The following is a 25,382-nucleotide window of genomic DNA, read 5'->3' on the forward strand; positions in this document are numbered from 1 at the left end:
AACTCCCAATTTACCCCTTCCCACCCCCTTTCCCCCCGGTAACCATAACTTTGTTTTCTATGTCTGTGAGCCTGTTTCTGTTTTGTAACTAAGTTTATTTGTGTCCTTTTTTCAGATTCCACACATAGGTGATATTATAAGATATTTGTCCTCTGTCTGACTTACTTCACCTAGTATGATAATCTCTAGGTCTATCCATGTTGCTGCAAATGGCATTATTTCATTCTTTTTCACTCTTTTTATGGCTGAGTCATATATATAATATATAATATATATACATATTATAGGTCTTGCTATCTAGAAGACAAATCCCCCCCCCACATCGTTCTTCTAGAATGCTTTGGCTATTCTTGTTCTTTACAACTCCACATACATTTTAAAATTCAATTACCCAGTTTCACAAAACATATTTGCTGAGATTTTAGATTGTCAAGTGTCACAAAACCTATCTGTTGAAATTTTTCATTGGAATTGCATTGATACATATACCTAGGACTGAAATTGGTGGCTCCGAGGGTAGATGCATGCTCAATTTTCAGAGATAATGAAAACCTGTTTTCCTCAATAATACTACCAATTTGTACTCCCAGGAGCAATGTTCTTGGGCATGGGAGCCATCAATCATGTGAGCTCAGCGTCTTAGCAAGAAAACTGGGAGATCTGGCTCCAAACTCTTGCTCTTGGATTTTCCCGTTGGCTGTGAGGTACTGGAAGGTGCGAATAAGATTACATAAAGTGATGAAGTGCTTATAATACTGTGAGGTTACTCGCTTGGGGTCAAGGGGACAAGGCCTTTATCAGGTAAAGATGTGCACAGATGGTCGGCAGACCTGAGCTGTGTAAGCCAGTAGATGTTTGTTTTGTTCATAAAGTGTTTCGTCATTTAGGCCGCTGTTTTAACGCCACGAAGGAGCTAGGATATTAAAGAATGTTGGCTCCCTTTGCTTCCACTGATCCATCAATTTTTGGTGGCATTCACAGTAGGAGATGTATCCTAAGACGAGTAAAACCAGTTTGCTGTTGGAGGCAATCAGGTCTTCCATCGCTGAACTGCAGACAGCCATGTAAATGACAGGGTACCAGCAGCACAGGCGCTAAGAGGTACTTTCTCAACGTCCTGCGCCCGCATCGATTTATGGGTAGAGCCTGGAGTTGCAGGGACGGCCGTCGCAGCCCTCGGATGCTTCCCAGCATCCCCCCGAATTCGGCCAGGCTGTGCGTCGGGTGTTCATACAGCGCGAGTCTGGGGGCCTCTGCGGTTCGGGGGCGGCCTCATTCCTAAGCGCCCCTGTGGGATTCAGCCCCAGGGCCCTCAGCAAGAGCGGCGCCTCCTTCCGGCGCTCAGGGGTCCGGCGTGGGCGGGTCGGGGGCGGGTCGGGGGCGGGGCGTGGGCGTGCGCGGAGCTCCTCCCGCCCGGCGCGCCGCCTGCGGGGTGGTGACGGGCCCGGCCGCGCCGCGTCCCCGCCGCCTCTGCTGCCTCCGCGCCGCAGGCCCCGAGCTCTTGCACTCCAGACTCTGCCGGGCCCCGCGTCCCCGCGTCCCCACGTCCCGGCTCCGGCAAGATGACGCTCAAGGCGAGCGAGGGCGAGGGCGGGGGCAGCATGCGCACGGCGCTCTCCGACCTCTACCTGGAGCACTTGCTGCAGAAGCGCAGCCGGCCCGAGGTGAGCGGCCCCGCGGGTCTCCCTGGCGCGGAGAGCGGGGCGCGTACTCGTCTCTAGGCCGCGCCGCCCGCCGCGGTACCTGCCCCGTCTGCGGCCCTCTCCTCGGGGGTTCGGCCGCCGCGGCGGCCAGCGGGGTTCGTGCGGGACTTCGGGTCGTCGCCCCTCGTCGCACTTCCAGATGGGAATCTGGAGAGGCCAGGGCGCTGATTAAGGTCAACGAAAACTTCTTCATGGACGGAAGTAGGGTAACAGAAAGACTTGAAGGAACGGATCCAAGAGTGAGTCTGCTTGGTTGTTGTCGAAATGCTTGTTTTTCTGTCAGCGGAAAGGCTGGTAAAAGCCGAGCCTGCCTCAAAAGTGCTCACTCATTGTCCCTCTGCATTTAGGCAGGGCCCCGGGTACTAGGGTGCAGATGGGTGGTCCGTGGCAATTTGTGAGCAGAGGATCATTGCAGAGGTAATTCTGCCCTCCAGATTCCTGTGATGGCCAGTAAGTACTGCTAACCTCTGTCCCCAAGGATGCCTGGAAGGGAGGGTGATCATTTTCTTGTTATCTCTCAGACTTCTGGGTGTGGCGTGGACCCAGCAAGGTAAGGTTGTCACTCAGGGCCTCTCCCACCCAGGCACTGCCAGCAAATGCTTCCGCACTCACTCCTCTAAACGCTGAGGCCATCTCCCAATTGGAGCCATCAGCCACGGCACAGGCTGGCGGCCCCCCATGTACCCCAGCCTTCCCTGTCACGGTGGCCAGGCCCCAAGAGTAAATGTCCACAGAGACAAAGAAACAGAGAGAGGCAGGCAGAAGCTGTGTTGCCTGAGATAACCCAGCCTCAGAGCTCACAGACTGGATCTCTTTCCTAAACTGCAAGGTCTTCCACGGCACAGCTGTTTCACCCTCACTTTTTACATTTTAAAAGCCTAGTAAGTGGGTCCTCAGACATGTTTGCTAAATTGATAAGTGACTGGAGAGGTGGACATTAGAGATTCAGCAAAATCTTCCACTTTCACAGATGAGAAAACTGAAGACCCGTGAGGTAAAGCAGACTGTAGAGCTGGGGATTCTGAAACGATAAGCGTCAGAACCCAGGCCAGAGCTTGTATCTGCAGCGCTAAAGCTCAGTGTGCTGTCTGCTTCGCCACATCGTCTCTCCTTTCCACTGCAGTCAGAGTGCACCCTGCAAACCTGCCTGTCATTTCAAATCAAGACTGCAGTAGTCTAGGCTTAAAGGAGTGGCAGAAGGGGAACAGGTGGTGAAGACACTATGGTTGTTCAGATAACAAGACAAAATTAGAAGTTATGCGGTAAAATGTGCACTAGGAGGAAATCAGGGTCTAAAACTACCTGCTACCTCATGAGCTTGGACATGTGATTTTTTTTATGGAGGTACTGGGGATTGAACTCAGGACCTCATGCATGCTAAACATGCACTCGACCACTGAGCTAGACCCTCCCCTAGCCCTGATTTTTTTTTTTTTTTTGATTCCTCACAGTCAGCTCACTTGGCTGAGTCTTAACTTTTTCAAAAAAAAAACTTTCTGAAGTTTACTTTTAGCAACTTCATTGAGGTATACTTAGCAGATATATAATTCACAAATTTGATTGTACAGCTCCATGAAACTTGACAGATGCATACAATCATGTAATCATAAGCATAATCATAATGTAGAACATTTGCATCACTCCAGAAAGTTCCCTTGTGGTCCTTTATTAGAGTTATTCCTTCCACCCCTGGAAACCTGGAAACCACCCTGAAAACATCTGGGAAACATGAAACTTGGTCTTTTTCAGACTGTCTTCTAGATGGAATCCAACAGTGTGCAGTCTTTTCTGCCTGGCCCCTGCGCTCAGCACAACCTGAGCCTCAGCACCCAGACCTCAAGTAAAGCTGTCTGCTCCTTGTGAGTAGGCTTGAGAGACTGTGTGCATTTTTGAAGAGAGGCCCTGTGGAGCTGTGAGTTTGTCCTGGAACGTTGGAGACAGCCTACTGGTTAGGCAGTTGGTTTGGCTGTATGTAAGGATATGAATAAGAAGAAAACTTGCTAAACTTCCACAGGGTGAGAGATTGCTTGACCCCCTGAGACCTGCCTGTCCAGTAGCAGTCAGCATGTTTTCCTGGACAGGCAAGAACCAGGAAAACTTCTAAGGAAGTCACTGGCTTGAGAGGAATTCATAAACTTATGTTGCTTCATTTAGGGGGTGTTGCTTTCTACAACAGTTCTAAGGACTCAAAACCCAAAGTTTCACTTCTGATCGTAGCCCACATTTACTATTGAAAAAGCATTGTCAAAAGATAATTTTGCAGTAAGTTTGAACTATATCCTGCCTCCTGTATTTAAATATACATTTTCTACCTTGGGGAAACTGATTTTATAAGCTGTCTCTGGCCTTCTTTTTGTGTGTTGTAGGGGGAGGCAATTAGGTTTATTTATTTATTTTTATTAATGGAGGTGCTGGGATTGAACCCAGGACCTTGTGCATGCTAAGCACGCGCTCTACCCCGAGCTATAAATTCCCGCATCTCTGTCCTTATTATTTATAGCAATCCATTAGTGCACATAAAATTGGTTGTAAAATTCCTAATAATGCTTTTCTCTTCAGTCCTACTTGAAGTAGCACTTTTCCCATGACCGGAAGCAATAGGTTGACAGTCCCTGAAAATTCACATGGGCCTATCCCACATCGAGAATGACCTAAGATCTAAGTCAGGCTCCAGGTGAGTTTCCACTAAGACCTGTCTGTTGGCTCTTAGGCCGTCAGATGCCACATGACTGCACACTGCTAGTCACTCATTCTGATGCAGCATTGTCATTGCCTGCTGTGCCCAGGCCTGGTGCCGGGACCAGGAAGGGAATAAGGTGTTGGAGCCTGACTCTTGGGGTGTTCAGGATGTAATTGGCAAACAGAGGTCCAGGGCAAGGGACCTCCATGTGCAAAGATTCTGGGCTGACAAGGTCTTGTCCCCTGGGGCAAGGGAGATAGAATCAGTTGACATTTCTCTGATGGCAGAGATTTTTCCCCTAATCTGTGAGTTGCTCAAATCTTGCACTGTTGCTAAAAAAGAAGGAGTCTGGGAGGAGGGGAAGTGACCCCAGGGTGGGGAACAGGAAGAAAAGCTCTGAATTAGGGAACCAGAGTACAGGTTTTGTAACATGGAATTTTCTTTGCGGATTCTTCACTTTGTCCCTTCATATAGAGAAATATACATAAGCAAAATACAGACAGTTGACCCTGGAGCCAAGTTGGGAGAGCGATCCTCCAGGTGGTTGGCCACTCCATATAACTGGTAGTTGGCCATTCTTTCGGAACCACGGTTCACCTGTCACCTCGATTCCGCGTCCATGGAATCAGCCCACTGTGGGCCGTGCGGGGCTGTAATATTTGCTAGGGAACAAATCCGACTGTAACTGGAGCCATGCAGTTCAGAGCTGTGATGTCGCAGCCCCAGCTGTGTCGGTTTTTGCCTTTTCTGGACAGGTGCCCTGTGCTGCTTTATCTGCCTAGTTCATTGTGATTTGAAGACAGTTCTTGCCAGAAAATCCTGACTCTTAGGCCTTCCTCTCCCCCCAGCTCTGTCCCCCAGCTCTTGTCATTTGTGGTTAAACAGTGCTAACCTGTTTCTAATACCTTCAGCACACTTGGTTTTCTCGCACTTTTTCTTGTTTTTTTGTTTTTTTCCACAAAGCAGAATATGATCTTGACCAGGCCTAGGTCTGTGGGAGGCTGGCAGCTGTGGCTGGGCAGGTCCCAGGGTCTGCCCTGTCCAGTGATCACTTGCCTCCTTGGCCTGGGCCTTGTTTGTTTGTGTTTTTTTTTTTAATTTTTTTTTTTGGTGGGGGAGGTAATTAGGTTTATTTATTTATTTATGATTTTTTTTAGAGGAGGTACTGGGAATTGAACCCAGGACCTTGTGCATACTAAACATGCACTCTACCACTTGAACTATACCCTGCCCTGGCCTGGGCCTTCTGAGCCTCCGCGGAGAAGCAGTTGGCAGAGAGCCTCATGGTGGGCTGGGCGAGCATTTGTTCTTAGCTGTGTTCGCTGTCACTGGCTCTTCATCCGATTGGATGAGAAGCCAACTTTTTAGTCGCCCCTGCTTGGTTTACCCCCCTCACCACCACCCCACCTCAGCCAAGTTTGCCATCTCTTTTTAATACCAGCTTACTTTTAGCGACTGCGCCTGCCCTTTGAAACCTGCAGATGTTTCCTCAGAAGGGCTTTCAGAGCAGGAGGCGTGGCCACTCCGGCAGTTCGTGTGATTAAAGGCCAGGAGGCTGCAGAGCAAAGGGCAGCCATCTTCCACCAGAGCCCCTCCTGTCCTGCCCAGTCCCTGGTGGGGAACTCGGCCGAGTGCAGTCTGCTACCTTTCACGTCCATTGCTCGTCCACCATCGCTCATGTCGCTCATATCGCTCATGTCGCTTCCGAGTCGCTTGGTGGTGGGGAGGACTCAGAAACCGGCTCCAGCCTGGGAAGACAAAGTAAAGGGAATACACAGATACGTATCTTTAGAGCACGTTGGAAGGTATTAGCAGCTGTGGAAACAAGAAAACAGAGGAGTGCAGGGGCCCCATGACCAGATGAGCAGGTAGACCCTGGGGCAAAGTCATGACCTTCCCTGTTCTTCTTGGTCTGGGCCTCTGAGCAGTAGGACGGCCTGGGGCCAACTTGTGTCTGCAGCCCGATTCCTCCCTGCTTCCCCGTCCCCCTGTGAGGCTCTGTTTGCTTATTTCGAGGAAAGCTGTTCCCCCAGTCTGTGTTCTATGACCACCTTAAGCTTGATGGAGGCTGTATTTCCCATATGTCCTCTCTGCTGTGTAAATGAATGATTGAGTGGTTCCTCCTCAGACCATGACTTGACAAACTTGATGATGCTGGGATCTCGTGCACTTTGTGTGGGCCCAGAGCCGCAGGCTGAACTGAGGAATCACCTTTACCCTGTGTCTGTCCTTTCGTTCCCACATCTGAGGTGTCCGTTGATCTTAGTCACCATTCGCAACCTCTGGCTAAGTGTGATTGTGGCTTTTAGTCATCAGAACGGGAACATCTTGATGGATAAGCACATTTAAAAGACCAGCCTTTGCGATCGCAACTCTGAACTTTTCTGGATGGAATGTGCCCTGCCTCTGGTGAGCTTTGCTGAGTCCTTAATTTAAAGGCTGACATGTGAAAAGTCATCTCTGTAATAAAGCTGAATAAGACGAATATCTGCCTGTTCCAAGCACACCATCACGTAGGCTTCTCCTCCTTTCAAAGGGCATTTTGTTTTCTGTGAACTAAGACTTCCCGAGCTGTCACTGTTTAGAACGTCAGGCAGGGGTCCGCCCAGGCTGGGTCACAGGTAAATCATCACAAACGGTTCATCAGTGATACATTACAGCACGTGATAAAATAATATGATCCACATTTCCAGACTTTATGGCCACCTGTAGACTCTGCTGTCGTTGCTAACACGCTTCAATGATAGTTGCTGATAAACCTGTAGAATTCATTTCTGAGTTTGTTTTTCAGCTTTCTCAGCCCCACAATTACTAGTAAAAAGACACTGGTCAGCGAGGATCAAGGAAAGTCCTCACTTCTATTTCATGCTTTGAGGCAAGAAACTTGAGATTTGAGTTCATCATTTATTCACAGCAATCATTCAGTCGGTGATCCTTCAATTCCTCATTCCATACATTCAACCTATACTACACATCCACAGGAAAAGCATACAATAGTACAGATGGTTCATTTGAGAAAAAGATTTCTTCTTTCCAAGTTAGTGCTGCTTTGTCTCCTGTTTTCTTGAATCTGCTTAAAGAGAGATTTGATCTCAGGCTCTTTAAATGGATCTGTGGCAGTAGCTACGTAGCTTTGAAGAGTTCCAGGTCACCATCGGCAGTGCTTTGATCACTGTGTATCGTGGCCTCTCACTTTCCCATCCCAGAGTAGGAATGGGAATCTCACAGTATGGGAACTGAACCTGCACAATGCATATTTCTCAAGGATCTGTAGTTCCCATACCATTCTTTGGTACCAGACAAGATCTACTACCACAGTCAGGATGTAGAACTGCTCCATCACCACAAATACCTCCCCAGTGCGTTACAGTTCTGTCTCCCCTACTCCCGACTGTCTCTGAGCCCTGGTCTCTAGCTCTATAATTTTGGCATCTCAAGAATGTTATATGACTACAGTCACAGAGTACGCAGTCTTTTTATTGCTGGGAAATGGCCCGTAGTGAGGATGTACCATAGTCTTTTGAACTGCTCACCTACTATAGGCCGTCCTGGTTGTTTCCCAGTTTTAGTAATGGATTAAAGCGTTACGAACCTTGATGCACAGGTTTTGCATGAACACTTCTGTTGTGCTGTGGCTGGGATGTAAAGTAGTTGTTTAGGTTTTTTTTTTTTAAGAAAGTGCCCAACTCCCTTCCTGAATGGCTGTATCATCTCTCCCTGATACGTAACGGTACTGAACACCTCTTCATAGCCTCATTTGCCATCCTTCCTCATAGCCTCTTCTTTTTTGGGGGGGGGCATTTAGGTTTATTTATTTACTTATAGAGGAGGGACTGGGGATTGGGCCCGGGACCTCGTGCACACTAAGCGCGCACTCCGCCCCTGAGCTGTTACCTCCCCCACTTTCATATCCTCCTTACTGAAATATATGCTCATGTCTTTGCCCTTCCACTTTCTTCCTTTTCAAAATTCTTTTCACTACTCAAGGGCCTGTGCCTTTCCATCATGTACACGTCGTCCAGAGGTGCTTTTAACATACCCTCCAGGGCTCAGGCAAGTGGAACCACTTGTGTGTGAGGAATCACATCTCAGGTGCAGGCGAGTCAGAAGTGTCCCACGGCCAGGTCTTCTGAGATTTTAAAGGGCAGTCGGAATCTCCTGATTGTCACTAAACAAAACAAGTGTGTAGCCAAAGTAAAACAGATCAGGGAGACATTACTTTGTCACTTCTGCTTTTTTGGCTACCATTAGAACTTTAAATTAGACACTTGTTCCTTCATTTATTCTCCCTCTTGCTATAGTCACACGATCAGGAGCCTCTTCCCTTCGTTTCTGTTTTCCTTCCAACCCCCATCACGTGTGTGCGACTTAGTGTTGTCAGGGTGTGCACGTGTACCACCTGTCCTTTACCTGTAATTGTTCGGTGATTCGCTAGAGGCAGATTCTGAAAAGGGAAAACCATACTATAAATGCGTTTTACATTATTGTGACTGGCTGCCGACCCAGCAGCTTTATCCCACTTCTCCTGGTCATGCTTGCACGTCTGCTCAGGAGACATGAACAGAAGTCTGCTGGGGAAGTTCTGGGCCACATGGCCCTGGCCTGGCCCTTCTTTCTGCCTTGACAGTGGAGCTGAAGATTGGATTGGCAGCTTTTTGGGAGAGCGTTTCACCCCAAGCCTCATTTCTTTCTCTGTGTTGAGACTTCTGAGTCGAGAAACTCTGAAATCTCTCACCCCCGATGACTTCCTTTTTTGTGTGGGGGGCTGTCTATCTCCCTGCCCGCTTTGCTCTCATTTAAGCAGGGCCCAGAGTACGCGCAGGTTGTGAGCTGCCAACCTGAAGCCCTGCGCAGGCCCGCAGGTGCAGTGTTCACGGGCTGACTGGCTCATCTAATGTAGAGTGCCTGCAAGTTCTGTGCCCCCTGGTGTCATAAGTCAGCTTTCTAAATACAGCCCTTTGTCACACAATTCGGCATCATGTGACTTCTTTGCAGTTCTAGCTGCTAGCCAAGGCGGTTTCTCTTTCTCACCACTTCCCTCATCTGAAGATGCCTAGTAACCAACACAACTTCAAATGTCACCGTGTTATCAGGATGAAAGTCCATTCAAATTAAAGTGCCATTGTATATTATTTTGTAAGGAGCACCCTTATCTTATGAGACATGTATCCATCCGCAGGCCTCTCCCATCCTTGCCTCTGATCTTCCAGTCCTTTTCTCTCTAGGCCCTTGGGTAGGCCACTGGGCGCTGCCCAGGAACAAGTGAATGAGTGAATGAATATAGATCTAGATAGATGGACACACAGACAGACAGAGATTTCTCCACAAGGTGCACCACTCATGCCCCACCCACTGGGAATGTCTTCCCTCCACTCTGTCTGTAAGGGGCACCCCTGGGGGTGGCTGTATTGCAGCTGCCATCCATTTTCAGCTTGTACTCAGATGCTGAGTTTGGAGTAATCTCACGGATGATCACTCCTTCTCAGTCTCCTTTGCTTGGATTTGTTCCTCTTCCATACTGTTTTTGATTTACTATTTTATCAGGAGTGGCCAGTGGGCACTTTGAGAAGTTTCTACGGGCCTTGTCTAAGACCTGCGCTACTTCAGCAGCCATAGATGAGAAAGATGAGAAAGAACCAGCAAAGGAGACTGAGAAGGAGAAGAGAGTGGTCATCTGTGCGATTACTCCATTTGTTCCTCATACTGTTGATGGATTTGGGAGGTGCTCCAGGTTTGGGCTTTTCAGAGTAGTGTTGCTCTGAGAAGGGCACAACACCACTTCCATGGGATCCCCGCCAAAAAGCCATAACCTTAATCTAATCACAAGAAACCATCAGACAAACTCAAGTTGACCACGTACAAAACTATAGGCCTGGCCTCTTCAAAGATGACAAGGTCATGGAAGACAGAGAGAGCCTGAGGAACTTGTGCACACTGGTGGAGATTAGAGAGATGTGAAAACTGAGCATACTGCATGCTCCTTATTGGAGCCTGGACGAGGTACATGATGATTGGCACAGATGATGAAATTTGAGTATGAACTGAGGACCAGATGATGGTATCATAGTAATGCTCAATTTTCACTTTTGAGAGTGCTTTTCTTCTTGGAAACACATAGAAGTTGTCCTCAGATTACGCTCAAATGGCTCAACACTTACACTGTATAACAGTAAATCCCTTGGTGCACATGATTTCCGCAGTTCATGCTCTTACCTGCTGGGCATGAGGGTTCTAGTTACCCGCTCCATGGCCCTTTCCCCCTCTTTTTTTTTTAGTATTTTATTTTCTTGCAGGGAAGTTACTAGATTTATTTATTTTTAGAGGCGGGACTGGGGATTGAACCCAGGACCTTGTGCAGGCTAAGCATGCGCTCTACTGCCTGAGCTATTCCCTCCCCCATTTCAGGCTCTTAATGCCATTTCTCTACAGTGTTTCATTTGAAAGTTTTTAAACTCACTGAAAGATGAAAGAATTTTATAGTAACTTCCATTAACCATGCCTCCTATTTTCCACACTTAACATTTTGCTATGTTTGCTTTAGCACCTATCTATCCCAAAACCATCTGTCTATTTATCTTTTTTTTGCATTTCAAAATAAGTTGCAAACATGAGACTGCTTCACCTCTGAAGGCTTCAGCATGCATACCATTGGCTAGAGCTCAGTATTTCTTTACGTTTCTTTTTCCTAATTTTGTGGTTAAATTTACATACAGTGAAATGCACTAGGTGAGTTTGAACACTGCATGCACCCCTGAACCAAAACCCTTGTCACAGTATGGAACATTACCAGCGTCCCACCAGACGCAAGCAGTGGTTTACATTTTTTTTACTGTACTTTTGCTTGTTCTAAAACATCAGAAATGGGACCATTGTAGTAGCTACTCTTTTGCGTAGAGCTTCTTCCACGCAACATCGCGCTTTTGAGGTCCATCCGCATGGGAACTTGTACCGGCAGTTTGGTCCTTTTACTGCTGAGCACTATTCCATTATGTGGATGTGTGACAAGTAGTTTATTTGCTCTCCTGTGAGTGGACACCTGGACACCTGTTTCTGCTTTCAGCTACCAAGAATAAAACTGGTATAAACATTCATGTATGAGCCTCTTCGTGGGCACGTGTTCTCCTTTCTCTCTAGGAGTGAGACTAGGCACATGTGTGTTTAACGTTATATAAGAAATTGCCAAGCATTCCCACAGCAGTGGATGAGAGTTCCCAGCACCTGCCTTTTTCATTTTAGCCTTCCTCGTGGGGTGCTGTGGTATCCTGTGGTTTTACCTTGTGTTTCCCTAATTACAGTGATGTTGAGCATTTTGTCAGGTGCTTATTGGCTGTTCACATCTTCATTAGTGAACAGTCTGTTCAAATCTTTGTCCAGCTTTTCATTACATGTCATCCTGTTACTGAGTTCTAAGAGTTCTCTGGACGTTCTGGATATCAGTCTTTGTCAGATGGAAGAATCACAAACTTTTATTCTCAGGCTGGGCCATGCCTTTCTGGTTTCTTAAGTGTCTTTGGTGAGTAGCTTTCAGTTTGGATGAAATCAATTGTTCGCTTTGATGGTCATCACTCCTCTGTTTCCTAAGCCGGCGCCTCGCTCAGTGGCCTTTCTTGATGAACAGATGTTCTTACTTTGAAGTACTTATGCTTTCAGTTTTCATTTTATGGTTTGGATCCTTTATATCATGTATAAGACATTTCTGCCTACTCCAAGCTTACACTGTCTTAAAGTTTGGTCGGATCACTTTTCACCTTTGGGCTTTGTGTATAAAATGACGTGGAATCCACATTCATTTTCCCATATGGGATCGATCCAGCACCACTGATTACAAAGACCATCCTCCCATCAGCACTCCGGTGCCTGAAATTACCTCCAATTTATGATAAAGACGTCTTTCCATCTCTTAGTGTCATTCATCTAGCTTTGCTGTCTTGGAGATCTGGGTAAAGGAGTCACAGTGGGTGTGTCACATTGGGGCAGTGGGAGGGGTGGGAGGGGTGGTGGGTGAGTGAAACTGGCTACCACAGGAATAAGCATTGCTTTGCAGAGCCTTTGGGGGTTTCAGAGTGCTGCCCACTTCACACACCACTCTGTTGTTTTGACCCAATAGGCCGCATCGCCCCAGTTGAATGCTGTGACTGAGGACACGTGCACCAATGGCTCTGCGGCCCCCGGGAGCCCAGCCCAGGCCAAGGGCCAGGAGGTGCGGAAGGTGCGACTCATACAGTTCGAGAAGGTCACGGAGGAGCCCATGGTAATCCTTGTCCTGTTCTCCCCGCACGCCAGGTGCCGCTAGGCCCAGCTCCTCCTCAGAGCAGCACCTTGGGTAGAGATGAAAAACATTTCTCCCAATAAATCACCTTAAAATAAAGCTGACCATGTCACTGCTTCATTTCAGGGCATCACCCTGAAGCTGAATGAGAGGCAGTCGTGCACGGTGGCACGGATTCTGCACGGTGGCATGATTCACAGACAAGGTACTCAGCTGGGCTCCTCGGCCCTCGTTCAGTGATGAGCTGGTTACTCCCCGGGAGTGTGTTTGTGTCTGTGCCAAGAGATTTTGTTGTGGCATCATAACTGGCTCTTTAGAATAGTTGTGTGGTGACATCTTTGTGTGCTTGCCCAGTGGTGCCAGCTCTCCCTCTAATTAGTTAAGCCCCTTGCAATAGACCTAGAATACATAGCAGTGAAGAAAGCAGACTGTCTCTGCCTCCTGGGGCTAACAGTTAAACTGAGATAATACTTGTCAAATAAATGATGCCAAGTAGATGTTGTATCTCCTTGATGTGAAGCCGCCATCAGTTTTCAGAGGCATCCTTTAGTGACAGCGCTTGTTTGGTGTCTAGGGCGGCACAGATGTTCATAACCACTCTTCACAGAGAATCTTAAGCGCTGATTAACTTTACCACATGGTAGCATTTGGCGGTTTTAGGTAAACGGTCAAGTGCTTGCCTCGATACGTCCCTGGAGGCAGTCTAAAGAACATTCGCATCTCTCAGGGTTGAATGTTTTCAGTCTTCTGTGTCTGACACAGTCTGTCTGTGGCGTCTCGCGTCTCATTGGCAGCTCTTGTTTGAACATCTGTTCTGCTGGGGACTGACTTTTCATTTTGTGCTAGGCTCCCTTCACGTCGGGGATGAGATCCTAGAAATCAATGGCACAAACGTGACTAATCACTCGGTAGATCAGCTGCAGAAGGCAATGGTGGGTATTCGCGATGCCATTATCTCCATGAAGTGTGGCCCCGCATTGGTGTCATGGGCCTCATTTTCCGTCACAGGGTTTCTGCCTCATTGAAGGGACTCTTAACCACTGTTGGTCCTTGTTCTGGGCAAGAAATGACAGCTCTCTGTTTTCATTTAGCAAACTTCTGATAGAAGGCAAATAACCTGCAGTGTTTATCTAGAAAGAACATCAGACTGGGTGGCAGACAGCCCCAGTCTTGAGTGGCAGCCCTGAATCCCTGCGCTCCTTTTATTCCACCCCCAAGAATTAACTTCTCTAAGGCACCTGTAAGGGGGAAGATGAGAGTAATTGCTCTTCTCACGTCCTGGATCTGCTATGAAGAGTGGATGCAAAAGTTGAATGTGCTCTTTAAATTCACTTGATCTTTGTCAAGCACCGTCTCCACCCCCACCCCCCGCCCCGAGCACACCAGAGACCACTCCTGTCACCACAGCATGACAAGACACCATGCAGTGCTTGGGGGTCATTGGCCACCACCAGTAGGAACCACACCTCAGGCACTCAACAACTTGGGGAAAAGTGTAATTTCAACCAGACTGTGGTTGTTCGCTTGGGACAGAGATGAGGAACCTGTTTAAGGATAGACCTTGTGTCTGACCCAGATGAAGGAACGGGGACCAGATTTACCCTACTTCCTGGAGCACCTCAAATCCTCAGTGTCCATGCACCTAATGAGTGGACAAATACTTGAAGTATTCAAAATACTCGAAACAAAAACTGATAGGACTGGAAGGAGAAAAAGACAAATCCACAGTTATAATCCGAGATTTGATATCCCTCTTATAATAACTGACAAAACAATTAGCCAGAAAATCAGTGAGGGTCTAGAGGATGCAAACAGCATTATAAACCAATTTGAGCTAACAGACATGCCACATTCTCCAGGATAGACCATCAAATGAGCTTCAACATATTTAAAGGACCCAAATCATACAAAAGTGTATTGTCCACCTACAATGAAATGAAATTAGAAACCAAAACCAGAAAGATGTCTGGAAATCTCTAAATATTTGGAAATTAGCACACTTCTGAATGACTCACAGGCCACAGAAGAAATCACAAAGAAAATTAGAAAATATCTTGAAGTGAATAGAAATGGAAACCAAGCCTGTCAGATTTTATGGAACATCACTGGAGAAGTGCCAAGTGGAAGTTTCAAGCAGGCATGCCTGTATCAGAAAATGAGAAAGGTATTTTTAATCACTGGCCTCAGCTCCCACCTTAAGAAACTAGGAAAAAAAAAAAAAAACGGACAGGACCATGGCAGATTAATGTGGAAGGCAAAGGGGTTTATAAAAGAAAACTCTGTAGTAGGTTACTTGTGGTGATGGGGTGTGTGTATTTACACATTTATATATGAGCTAATTGGAGGCGGCGAGGGAACCAGTTCATTACTTTGAAAACTGGTAAATCAAGATAAAAAACGATGCGTTTGTCCTTTTTTCCATAGATGAACTCTACTGCTGGGTAATCAGAGAGTTAATTAGGGGAAGGTTTGTCTATAGAAGTGAAGGGCTGATAGAGTTGCACTGTCACCATTTGGCAACTCTGAGGGGAAGTAATTGACCGAGCATTGAGCAGCCACAGCTGCTACTGTCAAACAAAAAAGTATAGAAAAGATACCACCTCTGAAATTGGACATGAATCTGATTAAGCGTTTTTCTTGATTCAACTGCTGACTGATAGCAGTGAGAAACTCTATAGGACCAACAACCCAGCTCCTCCCATAAAGGAAAGACTAGAAAACACTGTAGGGAGAGCAGGTAGGTGAAAAGCATCTTAGAAGACATCAACCAACTGCATAACAAACATTTTGAATATGTGAACATTCAAAATCTGTGCTGCTTTTTAATTTATGCAAATATAATCAATTATGTAAAAGTTAACGTGTGTTATGTGGCAAAAGATTTCATAAACAATAGACTTGGAAAAATACTTCTTGTGCCTCTAATAGGTGGACAGTTAATAACTCTAAAAGTTATTAAAGTGCTTCTAAACTGTATTATAAAAAGACAAACAACCAAATAGAAAACCAGACAAAAGGTAGAAAAGAAAACGCATATAGCTAATGAGCTTTTGAAAAGCTGCTCAACTTTGGTTACGGAAATAAATTTACAAAATAAAGCAACCATGAAATATATGTAATTCTGGCAAGAATTTGGGGGAAAGGGCTGCTCATATATTGCTGATGAGGGTGGAATTTCTACAGTCTTTTGGAAAAATAACGTGGGATAGCCATGAAAACGGTTTTACCGTTTGATTCTGCATTTCCATCATGGGGTTCTAGTCTATATCAATCAAATGCAGATATGGAAGGATATATGTTCAAGGATGTCTGTTGCAGAAAATGGGAGTAAAAATAAAAAACCGGCAACAATCGACAAGCCCAATAATGGGGGTGATGGCTGAATAAAGTAGGACCCAGCCACAGCCATTAACAAGAATGAGCGAGGTCTCCATGTGCTGGTCTAGAACTGTACCCATGAAGTAACGGAAACCAGGTAAAGCAAGTTACAGAGCAATGCATATTGTATAATCTCATTTTTGGTAAAAACAAACAACAAAAACAGAAACATACAAATACGTATATACGTGTGTCAATATTTGTAAATGTTTTCATTGGTGTGGAGACAGGTATGTGCCAGGGTTTGTTTTAGGTATTTCTCAGGACCTTTTGGGTCAAGTGTGGAGAGAAAGAAAAATCATTAACCTTTTCTTCTTTGTTCGTTGTACATCTCCATGTTATTCTGCTGGTTTATGGGGCACATGCCACTTTTGCATTGAACGAAGTACTGTCCTATGAGATTTCAAAGTGTGCGGTAAAGGTAGCTATTGGGAAAAACACTTGACCTAGTGAAACCCCAGCTCACCCAAGTTAGTTTCATTTCCCTTTTCTTTTTTAATAGAAAGAAACCAAAGGAATGATCTCATTGAAAGTAATTCCCAACCAGCAAAACCGTCTTCCTGTACTGCAGGTAGGTGGCTCTGTTTTCTCTATCGTGAGGATGGCTGGATTCTTCCGGCTTTGATTGCAATGCTGTGATTCTAAATATCCCAGCAAGTGTAGCTGCCTGGTACCCTCTGAACTAAATGAATATCTGAATATCCGTTACCAACAGGCAGGCCTTGTTTCTGACCACTGGCATGACTGTGCTTTGCCTGTCTGTAGTGGATGTAAAGGCACAGGGTAGTTTCCTAACTCACAGGAGGAAAAATACAAGTGGCCAGGGAGCAAATATTCTCTAATCTCACCAGTCATCAAAGGACCAGAAAAGGAAATATCTGTGCGATACAAGTTTGCACAAAGAAAATTGGCAAGTGTTTTTTTAAATAGTAATAAATAAACCCAGTAATTAATAGTGCCAAAGTAAAGAGAGTCTACCATGTACAGGTCACTTTGCTAGAAAATGGGGGTGCCATAAGGAGAGATGACTACACACCCAGTTCATACACAGTTAGCTCATCAGTGGCAAGGAGAGAAACAGCTTGAACAGGTCCTTGCGGGTAAATGTGGAAGAAGGGATTTAAAAACAAATGACTCTGAAGTTTCTGTCACAGATTAATTATAGTATGATGCTATAATTTTCTTTGAGTAAACTTTTTAAATTGAAATTTTGCTATATATGGGCATATATACAACAAAGCACAACAAATCGTAAGTATAAAACTAGTTGAATTTTCACAAACTGAACACCCATGTGACCAGCAGCCAGCTCAAGAGACAGAACGTGCCCAGCACCCTGAGAAAGCCCTGTGCTCATTTCTAGTCACCCCAACCCTGACTTCTAACACCAGGACTGAGAATTATCTGGGTTTTTTTCCCCTCATTTTGGCCATTGTGATGGTGGTATTATATTGTGATTTTAATTTGCATTTATCTGGTGATTAATGAAAGTAAGCTCATTTTTATTTTTCTATTTTTAAATGTACTTTATTTCATTTATTTTTGGGGGGTTGGGGAGGGAGGTAATTTGGTTTATTTATTTATTTATAACGGAGATGCTGGGGATTGAACCCAGGACCTTGTTTCTTGCTAAGCATGTGCTCTACTGCTTGAGCTGTACTCTCCCCACCCCACAGCAAGCTCATTTTTATATATTGGCTATATTTCTTCAGATAATGCTTGGAGAAATTTACCATTGAAGCTGTCAGGACCTGTGTGTGTGTTTGGGGCAGGGGAGGTTGATTTTCAATAACAGGTTCAAGTTCTTTCATAGATACACGAATGTTCATATTTTCAATTTCTTATTGTTTCATTTTTGGTAAATTGTGTTTTTCAAGGGATTAATGAAACATATTGGTGTGAAACTGTTTATCATATCTTCTTATAACCTTTTAAATGTCTCTAGTGTATCTCCTGATCTCTAATGGGAAATTGTGTCTTCTCTAGTTTGAAAATCAGCCTTGCTAAGGCTCTTAATTTCATGAATCTTCAAAGAACCAGTGTCACCTTTGTTGATCCTTTCAACTCTGTTTTCTATTTCATTGCTTTCTGCTCTTTATTATTCCTTTCTTTATTTCTTTGGGTTGGATTTGTACCCGTAATCTTCCTATCAGAGGTAACCGATGTTAAATTCTGATATAACTTCTCCCAATTTTTTTCTATCTGTAAACACATTTTTTTTATTTCAAGCATACAGGGTATTGTTTTTATTTAATGATATTCTCATTTAATATTGTATCAGCAGCATTTTCCAAGGACATTAAATATTCTTATACAAATTGGTTTTTATAGTTGCATGGTAATATATTCAGTAGGTAACCGTACCTAACTAATGCCCCATTCTTGGAAAATTAGATTGTTTCCAATATTTCACTTTTATGGATAATGCTATGGTCAAGACATTTATCCATGTATTGTAACTGACAACTTCTGCGTAGAAATAGATTGTGGGGTCAACATATATCAACGTTTCAAGACTTCAGGCACATTTATGTTTATTTATGGTATTTGTGAAAAGATTTCTCAGTAAACACATGCATTTCAGATGGTAGCTGCTTTGTGTTCCAAGCCTGACAGCTCAGACCCAATAACCACAAACGTGCTGACCCAGAAAGGCACTTCAGGGCTGCCCCCTCTGCAGTCACTTGTCTCTCCGCCTTTAGTCAGTCGGTCCAGAGCCTGCTTATTTACAGCAGAACTTTCTACTTAGCATTTCTCTTGAAGTTGCTGCTGCAGTCCCCCGCCTTCTTTTTTAAAATTTTATTGATTTATTTATTTTTAATTTAATTGTTACTTTGTGGGGGGGATAGATTTATTTATTTTTTAACAGAGGTCCTGGGGATTGAACCCAGGACGTCAGGCTGTCCCCCGCCCCCCGCCTTCTCTTGCAGATGTTCATGAGAGCACAGTTTGACTATGATCCCAAAAAGGACAGTTTGATCCCTTGCAAGGAGGCGGGACTGAAGTTTGTTACTGGGGACATCATTCAGATCATCAACAAGGATGACAGTAACTGGTGGCAGGGACGGGTGGAGGGCTCCTCCAGGGGCTCAGCAGGGCTGATCCCGTCTCCCGAGCTGCAGGAATGGTGAGCTGCCCAGGTCCGGGCGGAACTGGCGTGTGGATGGGGCCCCATGCCTGCACAAACAATTGCTTCGCTCCAGAAATCTGTAATCTTACATCTAGTTTCCGTCTACCTGGCATCATGGAGGGGGTGGGCAACAAGGAGTTCAGAAGCTTGACTGGCAGGCACAGGTGCCGGAATAGCTCTTCGCTCATCTGCAGACCTCTGTTTCCCTGAAGGCTTTCCCTTTGGTTGTAGAGCAAGTGACCACGCTGGGACTGGAGCCCCCCCTCCCTGGTCTCCTGCCTCCCAGACTGGTGTCCTGGGAAGATATCTTCTGAGTCCTGCAGAAGACAGTCAGATTTTAAATATGTGTTCTTTATGCAAATTCCTGGCGTATAGGAAAAGTAATCCCTGTCCCCAACTCAGATTGCTCACTTAGGCCTAGGTTACACCAGGTGGCCCTCGGACAAGGTGGTCTCACAGCTAATGCTGGACTGCCCTCTACCAAATAACTCCAGGGTAAAGATTATAACCTCAAGGGGTTTTTCACATAGCAGTATTGTAGTTTTAAGCCAGGATTCTGGGCCTCATCTCCAGGGATGATCCAGTGCACAGGGAGTTTATAAACAGGAAGTGTTGTATAGAAATCAGCAAAGTAGAAGTATTAGAATCTATTTCATGTAGTAACAGATGGTATTGTATTATGAAAGTGTTGCATGTGTGTGTTATTATAGGTGTACAAGTGTGTAATACAGGCTTGCAGTGTACAGTATATTTCTCATAGTGAGGTGGGCTCATCAGAATTCAAAAACCACTGGACCAGAGAAAGTGAGTTGTTTCAGGGTTGTGTTTGGAATCTGCTGAGAAGCACACAGCAGTCACAGCACACAGGGGACCAAGTCCCTTCTGAGGGCCACTGCTCCAGACGCTGTCTTAGGCACTTTGCGGACATCCTTGCCTTGGACACATGAACCCTCATCACGTCCTCCCTCACCACTCCAGCTGGGTCCTTCTCCCTCTGTCTAGGCCTTCCTTCTACACATAGAGACAGGCTGAGAGAAGGGGGGCCGGCGTCAGGAGAGATGGGGGCTCAGTACTGGCACAGGGAAGAGCATTGGCGTGAGTGAGGCAGGAGACAACAGAGAGTGGCTTACAAGAGGGACATGGAAAGAGACAGAGAAACAGGGAGACTGCGGGGGAGCAGCTGGCGGAGGGTCGGGGTGACCCTGGGGCTTTGACACCGAGTGTCCCCCAACACCCTTGGTCATCTTGTCCTTCCAGGCGGGTGGCAAGTGTGGCTCGGTCCACCCCTAGCGAAGCTCCGAGCTGCAGTCCCTTCGGCAAGAAGAAGAAGTACAAAGACAAGTACCTGGCCAAGCACAGCTCAAGTAAGCTGCCCAGGGCAGGTGGCGCAGGGGGCACCCAGCACGCAGAAGGCAGGCCACCTCCTCAGGGTTCCCTTGATCACATTAAGTGCGGTTGGTGAGACCGAGCCCGCACGTGCAAAGCGGGTAGCCAACTGCACAGCCTTCCAGACCCTTCTCAGTACATCAGTGCCATCAGCACTAGCAGCTGCCAGGTCTCAGCCACCCTAGAGGGCAGTGTGTTTCACTGAGAATGAATTCTGGCCTCGTTCTTGCCCTCCCATGGCAGGTGGGGTGGGGGGAGCATCCAAGAGCCTAAGAGAGCAGAGGGAAGAGGAGGGCATGGGGTCCAGAACGTTCAAGTCCAAGAACTGTCCCTGGACTGGCCCACTGTTCCCAGCTTGAGAATCAGTGTCACTCGGCTCTCTTTGTCTCTAGTTTTTGACCAGTTGGATGTTGTTTCCTACGAGGAAGTTGTCCGGCTCCCTGCGTTCAAGAGGAAGACCCTGGTGCTGATCGGTACCTCTCACTGCCCCTCTGTGCTGCTTTGCCAGTTAGAGGATATCTCTGTTCTGAGTTTCCTTCCTTCCCTCAAAAAAAAAGGGGGGGGGGCAGTTACAAGGAAAGAAAAAGAGAAATGAGGTGTCTTGGGTCCTCCATGTAGAGCAGACAGTGCCCCATCTGGGTTCACCTTACAGCTGAGAGCAAAGCTGATGAGTTTCTCAGCAACTGATTCTTTTAGGTTGTCTGTCCATCCGGCCGGCAGCAGGGATGTTCCAGTCCTGTGCTTTTTTTTTTTAAAGTGCATATGGTAGAGAGCTTTGTCAGCACACTATAGGGCCCTCAGAAGTGTTCTGAGCGTTTGGAAATGGAATGAGTTGCTGTGTTCTCTCTCCAAGCCTTTCTTCCCTCCCTCCCAGGAGCCAGCGGGGTGGGCCGCAGCCACATTAAGAACGCCCTGCTCAGCCAGAACCCAGAGAAGTTCGCGTACCCCGCCCCGTGTGAGTAGCTTGGGGGGGGGTGCCACTCCCTGCCTGAGACACCCTAGCAGTCTTTCTGTTTGTGATTTTAATTTAAATGTTTGATTGTAAAAGCAAAACACAATTTGGAAAGAACCACATTTGTACCCATAATTACTCCAACTAACAAAATAGCTATGTTGTTTGTCTACATAACAAGCGGTAGTAAACATTTTTATTCTTTTAAAAATTAAGCAAATAATACACTGTTAAAACTTCTATTACTTTTTTCATTTTACTTTATACTATAAACATTTTTAATGTGCCTAAATCACTCTCAGTCCATTGAGTGGTGAAGGAAATTACATTTTCGTGAAATGTTTCCTAAATCAAAGCGGCAGCTGTTCTAGATCTGAGAAGAATCAGGCCGGTGGTCAGGTGGGCGCTTCGATAACTTCCATTCCCAGAAGTGAATCCGTGTAGAAAACTGGAATCAAAACCTGATATTAGTATTTTTTTATTCATTGCTTTTCCATTTTGCCTTCAGGGACACAGTGAGAACTGAAGTAGAAAAAACTACAGAAGTTGGCATGAGAAGTGAGTTAGAGAAAGAGGGTGAGAGGTGAGGATAACACAGGTCAAAGAGGAGTCGTTTTAAGTTGGAAAGAAAGAGCTGCGTGGGTAGTTGCGGACTGAGGAGACAAGTGGACGGTGCAGAAGACAGGGGAGGCGATGCGTTCAGTGAGATGAGACGCAGGGGAGGCTTGTTTCAGCTACAGTATCTGTAGCACAGTTTACCCACAGGACCATTTATACGAGTAGTAGTAACTGGTGTGACTTTGGAACATTTCAGCATTCATTAATATGAGCTTCAACCAAACCAAAGTACTCTTCTTTCCAAAGTATGAAAAGGAGACTTTTCTTTTTTAATTTTTTAATAATTTATTTTTTAAGCTTTTCTTTGGGGGGAGTAGTAATTAAGTTTATTTATGTATTTATTTTTAATGGAGGTGCTACGGATTGAACCCAGGACCTCATGCAGGCTAAGCATCTGCTCTACTGCTGAGCTAGACCCTCATATACCCTCCCCCCAAAAGTAGACTTTAAATATACTTCCAAGAAATCCTGACTAGACCCTGTAGATCTGTCATGTCTTCATTTCTGACCCCCAGCGTCCCTGGGTCGGCTCTCAAAGGTTCAGTGTGTTCTCAGTGGCCAGGGGATCTCCGGGTCTGCATCGTTGCCTGCACTCACCCGAAGGGTCCAAGGCCTGAGGGGATGGTGGGGACCCCAAGTTGGTCAGGGGTTTGGGTTCTCGCGCAGATACAAGCCGGCTGCCCAAGAAGAGTGAAGAGGACGGGAAGGAGTACCACTTCATCTCCACCGAGGAGATGACCAGGAGCATCTCTGCCAATGAGTTCTTGGAGTTTGGCAGCTACCACGGCAACATGTTTGGCACCAAATTTGAAACAGTGCAGCAGATTCACAAGCAGGACAAGATCGCCATCCTCGACATTGAGCCGCAGGTGGGTGGGCGGGAAAGGAGGAGCTCTGGCTGGCTTCATGCTCGGCCCCCAGTGACCTGGAGCGAGCGCAGCGCTAGAAACGGTGACAGCTAACTCCAGTTTTCCCCTCCTTTCTTCCTTCCTCGGCTGCCTCTTCTAGACCTTGAAGATTGTTCGGACGGCAGAACTTTCACCTTTCATCGTGTTTATCGCACCGACCGACCAGGGCCCCCAGGTGGGAATGAAGGTGTTGTTCGGGGTGGGCAGGCTTCACACTCCAGGCCACGCAGACTGGGAGCCCCCGCCCCGTTCTGGGCCAGAGTGGTCACCCAAGCCTGGCTGCAGCTTATGACCCCATCTCCTGACAGCTCCCTGGCCCCTGCTGTCCTTCCTGCAAGGCCCAGAAGCCATGTTCGGGTCACTCAGCAGACAGTTGTTAAGCCACTAGCTAGGCCGGTGCCTGGGCTTGGTAGCAGGGACAAAGCAGGTCAGACACAGCCATTGTTGCAGAAGCACAGGTGCGGGAAGCGGCGACGCTGAACCCAGCACGCGGTGTGGCACGCCCTCCCCGCCCCCCAGGCACTTGCTGTTGCACTGAGCAGTGGAGATGAGCCCGGATCGGCACATGGAGGCCTTCTCAGTCCTTCTTAGTGGCTGCATGGGCTCTGAGGCACATACAGAGCAGAATTGCTTGGTTTCGTCATTCCCTTCTTGATGGCTACTGAGGTGGTGGAAAGCTGTTATCCAGCCCCATTTTGGGCCAGTCTAGTGGAGGGGAAATGGAACCTCATTGCACTGAAGTGGCTGAGTGCCTGTCAGACTGCCAAGGGCCGTTTCTATTACCTCTTCTGTGAACTGCCTAGTCAGGTCTTTGCCTTAGTTCTCTGTCAGGTTGCTCTTAATTTCTAGGAACTCTGTTAAGTAGCCATTTGTGGTATCAGTTACAAATTGTTTTCCACCAGTTTGGCCGGGTTAGTTGGAGACCCTCCGAGAACTGCACTGGTCTTAACTACTGCCTCTCCATGCCCTAGTGTTAACATCCTAGGTCTTCAGGGTTTAAGGTTTCTGTGTCTGTGTTGTTCGTGTGGTATTGCTAATCCCAGCTGCTTCCATTGAGAGTAGAGTGTCAGGCACAGTACTAAAGCTTGAATTACACGGTTCACCCCAGGTCGGAATGAGTAGGACTTGAACTCCTGTTTGGGTGACTCTTGAGGCCGGGTGTCTTTCCTCAGCATCAGCAACCAAACTAGCAAATCTTTTTCAGCCAGTGCCCCAGATGGAAAAGCCAGAGAGCGCCCTTGCCCCTGGGCCGCCTCCCTCCAGGTCCCCGGCCTTTATCCGCTCAGGCCCTGTGGTCAGGGTCGACCCCCGTTACCACCAGCTCAGGCCAGTGCCCCCAGCTCTGCCAGGCCTGGGGCAGTGGCTGAGGCCCGAACACCATTTTGCCCTGGGGTGTTAGGGTTTAAGGTTTGAAGCTGGTGATTCAAAGCGAGGCAGTAGTCACGAGACTACTCCCCCTTCGTCTGTCCCGCTGTAGCTCCCATCCTCGGCTCTTCCTCCCCCTTGCAGACCGAAGCCCTGCAGCAGCTGCAGAAGGACTCGGAGGCCATCCGCAGCCAGTATGCTCACTACTTCGACCTCTCACTCGTCAATAACGGCGTCGAGGAAACCCTTAAGAACCTGCAAGAAGCCTTCAACCAGGCGTGCAGCTCTCCACAGTGGGTGCCTGTCTCCTGGGTTTACTAAGCCTGCAGAGGGCGGAACTACCATCCAACCCTCCAGCTTATGGAGTTCTATTCCTCTTGCTTTAAGACCAACAGGCTCGCCCCAGCTAGTTCTGTCAGCTTCCAGCTCTCTGCAAATACCCTAATTAGGCCAGTGGGCGTCAGTCTTGTTCAAGTTTCTGAAGGGCTGGGCTCTGATTTGCCTGATGGGCCCCATCAATTAGGATTTCAAAAGGATCTCTAGAAATTGGGGGCCAAAAGTACCATCCAAATGCAGCTGCTAATCAAAGATGGTGCACGTGGGGAGGGAAGTAATGGGCCCCGCCCCTCTAAGGCCTGCTCTCCTTTACCTTTAATCACATTTGTCTTTGCTTTGAAGAAAGCAGTTTTAACCGCAACTTTCTCAAACGCCAAATGAAACAGCTGTGCAATAGAATGATGTCTACTCTGGGAAACCCTCAAAAGCAATAAAAGCATTGCTGTATTCAAATGCCGATGGCCTTGTACGTCTCTGGGTTTCCACCTGCACCCCAAGACCCTGGGAAATGTTGCTGGCTTCAGCTCCAGAGGACGCCAGATGCCTCTCCTGGGTTCAGAAGTCTCCCTTAAGCTTTTAACAACCTTGTCTAGAGGTCAGACTCCCATGTGGATGCAGGTGGTGTGTGCTGGGCTAGGCACATGTACACGGACATGC

At 46.8% G+C, this 25,382-nt stretch overlaps 1 protein-coding gene across 2 annotated transcripts; it reads left to right on the top strand.

Moving 5' to 3' along the window:
• Nucleotides 1–1,432: 1,432 nt before the first annotated feature.
• On the top strand, nucleotides 1,433–25,182 carry MPP1 (MAGUK p55 scaffold protein 1). Of its 2 annotated transcripts, none has more exons than XM_031445428.2 (12): nucleotides 1,433–1,664; nucleotides 12,491–12,634; nucleotides 12,779–12,857; nucleotides 13,499–13,584; nucleotides 16,533–16,601; nucleotides 18,961–19,157; nucleotides 20,418–20,524; nucleotides 20,939–21,019; nucleotides 21,421–21,501; nucleotides 22,783–22,985; nucleotides 23,125–23,199; nucleotides 24,534–25,182. In XM_031445428.2, exons 1-12 carry the CDS (start codon nucleotides 1,563–1,565, stop codon nucleotides 24,708–24,710), a joined length of 1,401 nt encoding a protein of 466 aa, XP_031301288.1. In that variant the 5' UTR covers nucleotides 1,433–1,562; the 3' UTR covers nucleotides 24,711–25,182. The 2 variants fall into 2 exon arrangements, with proteins under 2 accessions (XP_031301288.1, XP_064339205.1); XM_064483135.1 differs by lacking the exon at nucleotides 1,433–1,664 and adding an exon at nucleotides 1,672–1,942.
• The last annotated feature ends 200 nt before the right edge of the window (nucleotides 25,183–25,382 follow it).

Source organism: Camelus dromedarius, chromosome X (assembly GCF_036321535.1).
Source record: "Camelus dromedarius isolate mCamDro1 chromosome X, mCamDro1.pat, whole genome shotgun sequence".
NCBI lineage: Eukaryota > Metazoa > Chordata > Mammalia > Artiodactyla > Camelidae > Camelus > Camelus dromedarius.

What these genes read in the sequence shown, in the direction of transcription:
- MPP1 (XM_031445428.2), top strand. Translation starts at nt 1,563, where the DNA reads ATGACGCTCAAGGCGAGCGAGGGCGAGGGCGGGGGCAGCATGCGCACG. An exon ending in ATCAGCTGCAGAAGGCAATG is followed by an intron (nt 13,585 to 16,532) that starts GTGGGTATTCGC and finishes CTTTTTTAATAG; the next exon opens with AAAGAAACCAAAGGAATGAT. An exon ending in CGACCGACCAGGGCCCCCAG is followed by an intron (nt 23,200 to 24,533) that starts GTGGGAATGAAG and finishes TCCCCCTTGCAG; the next exon opens with ACCGAAGCCCTGCAGCAGCT.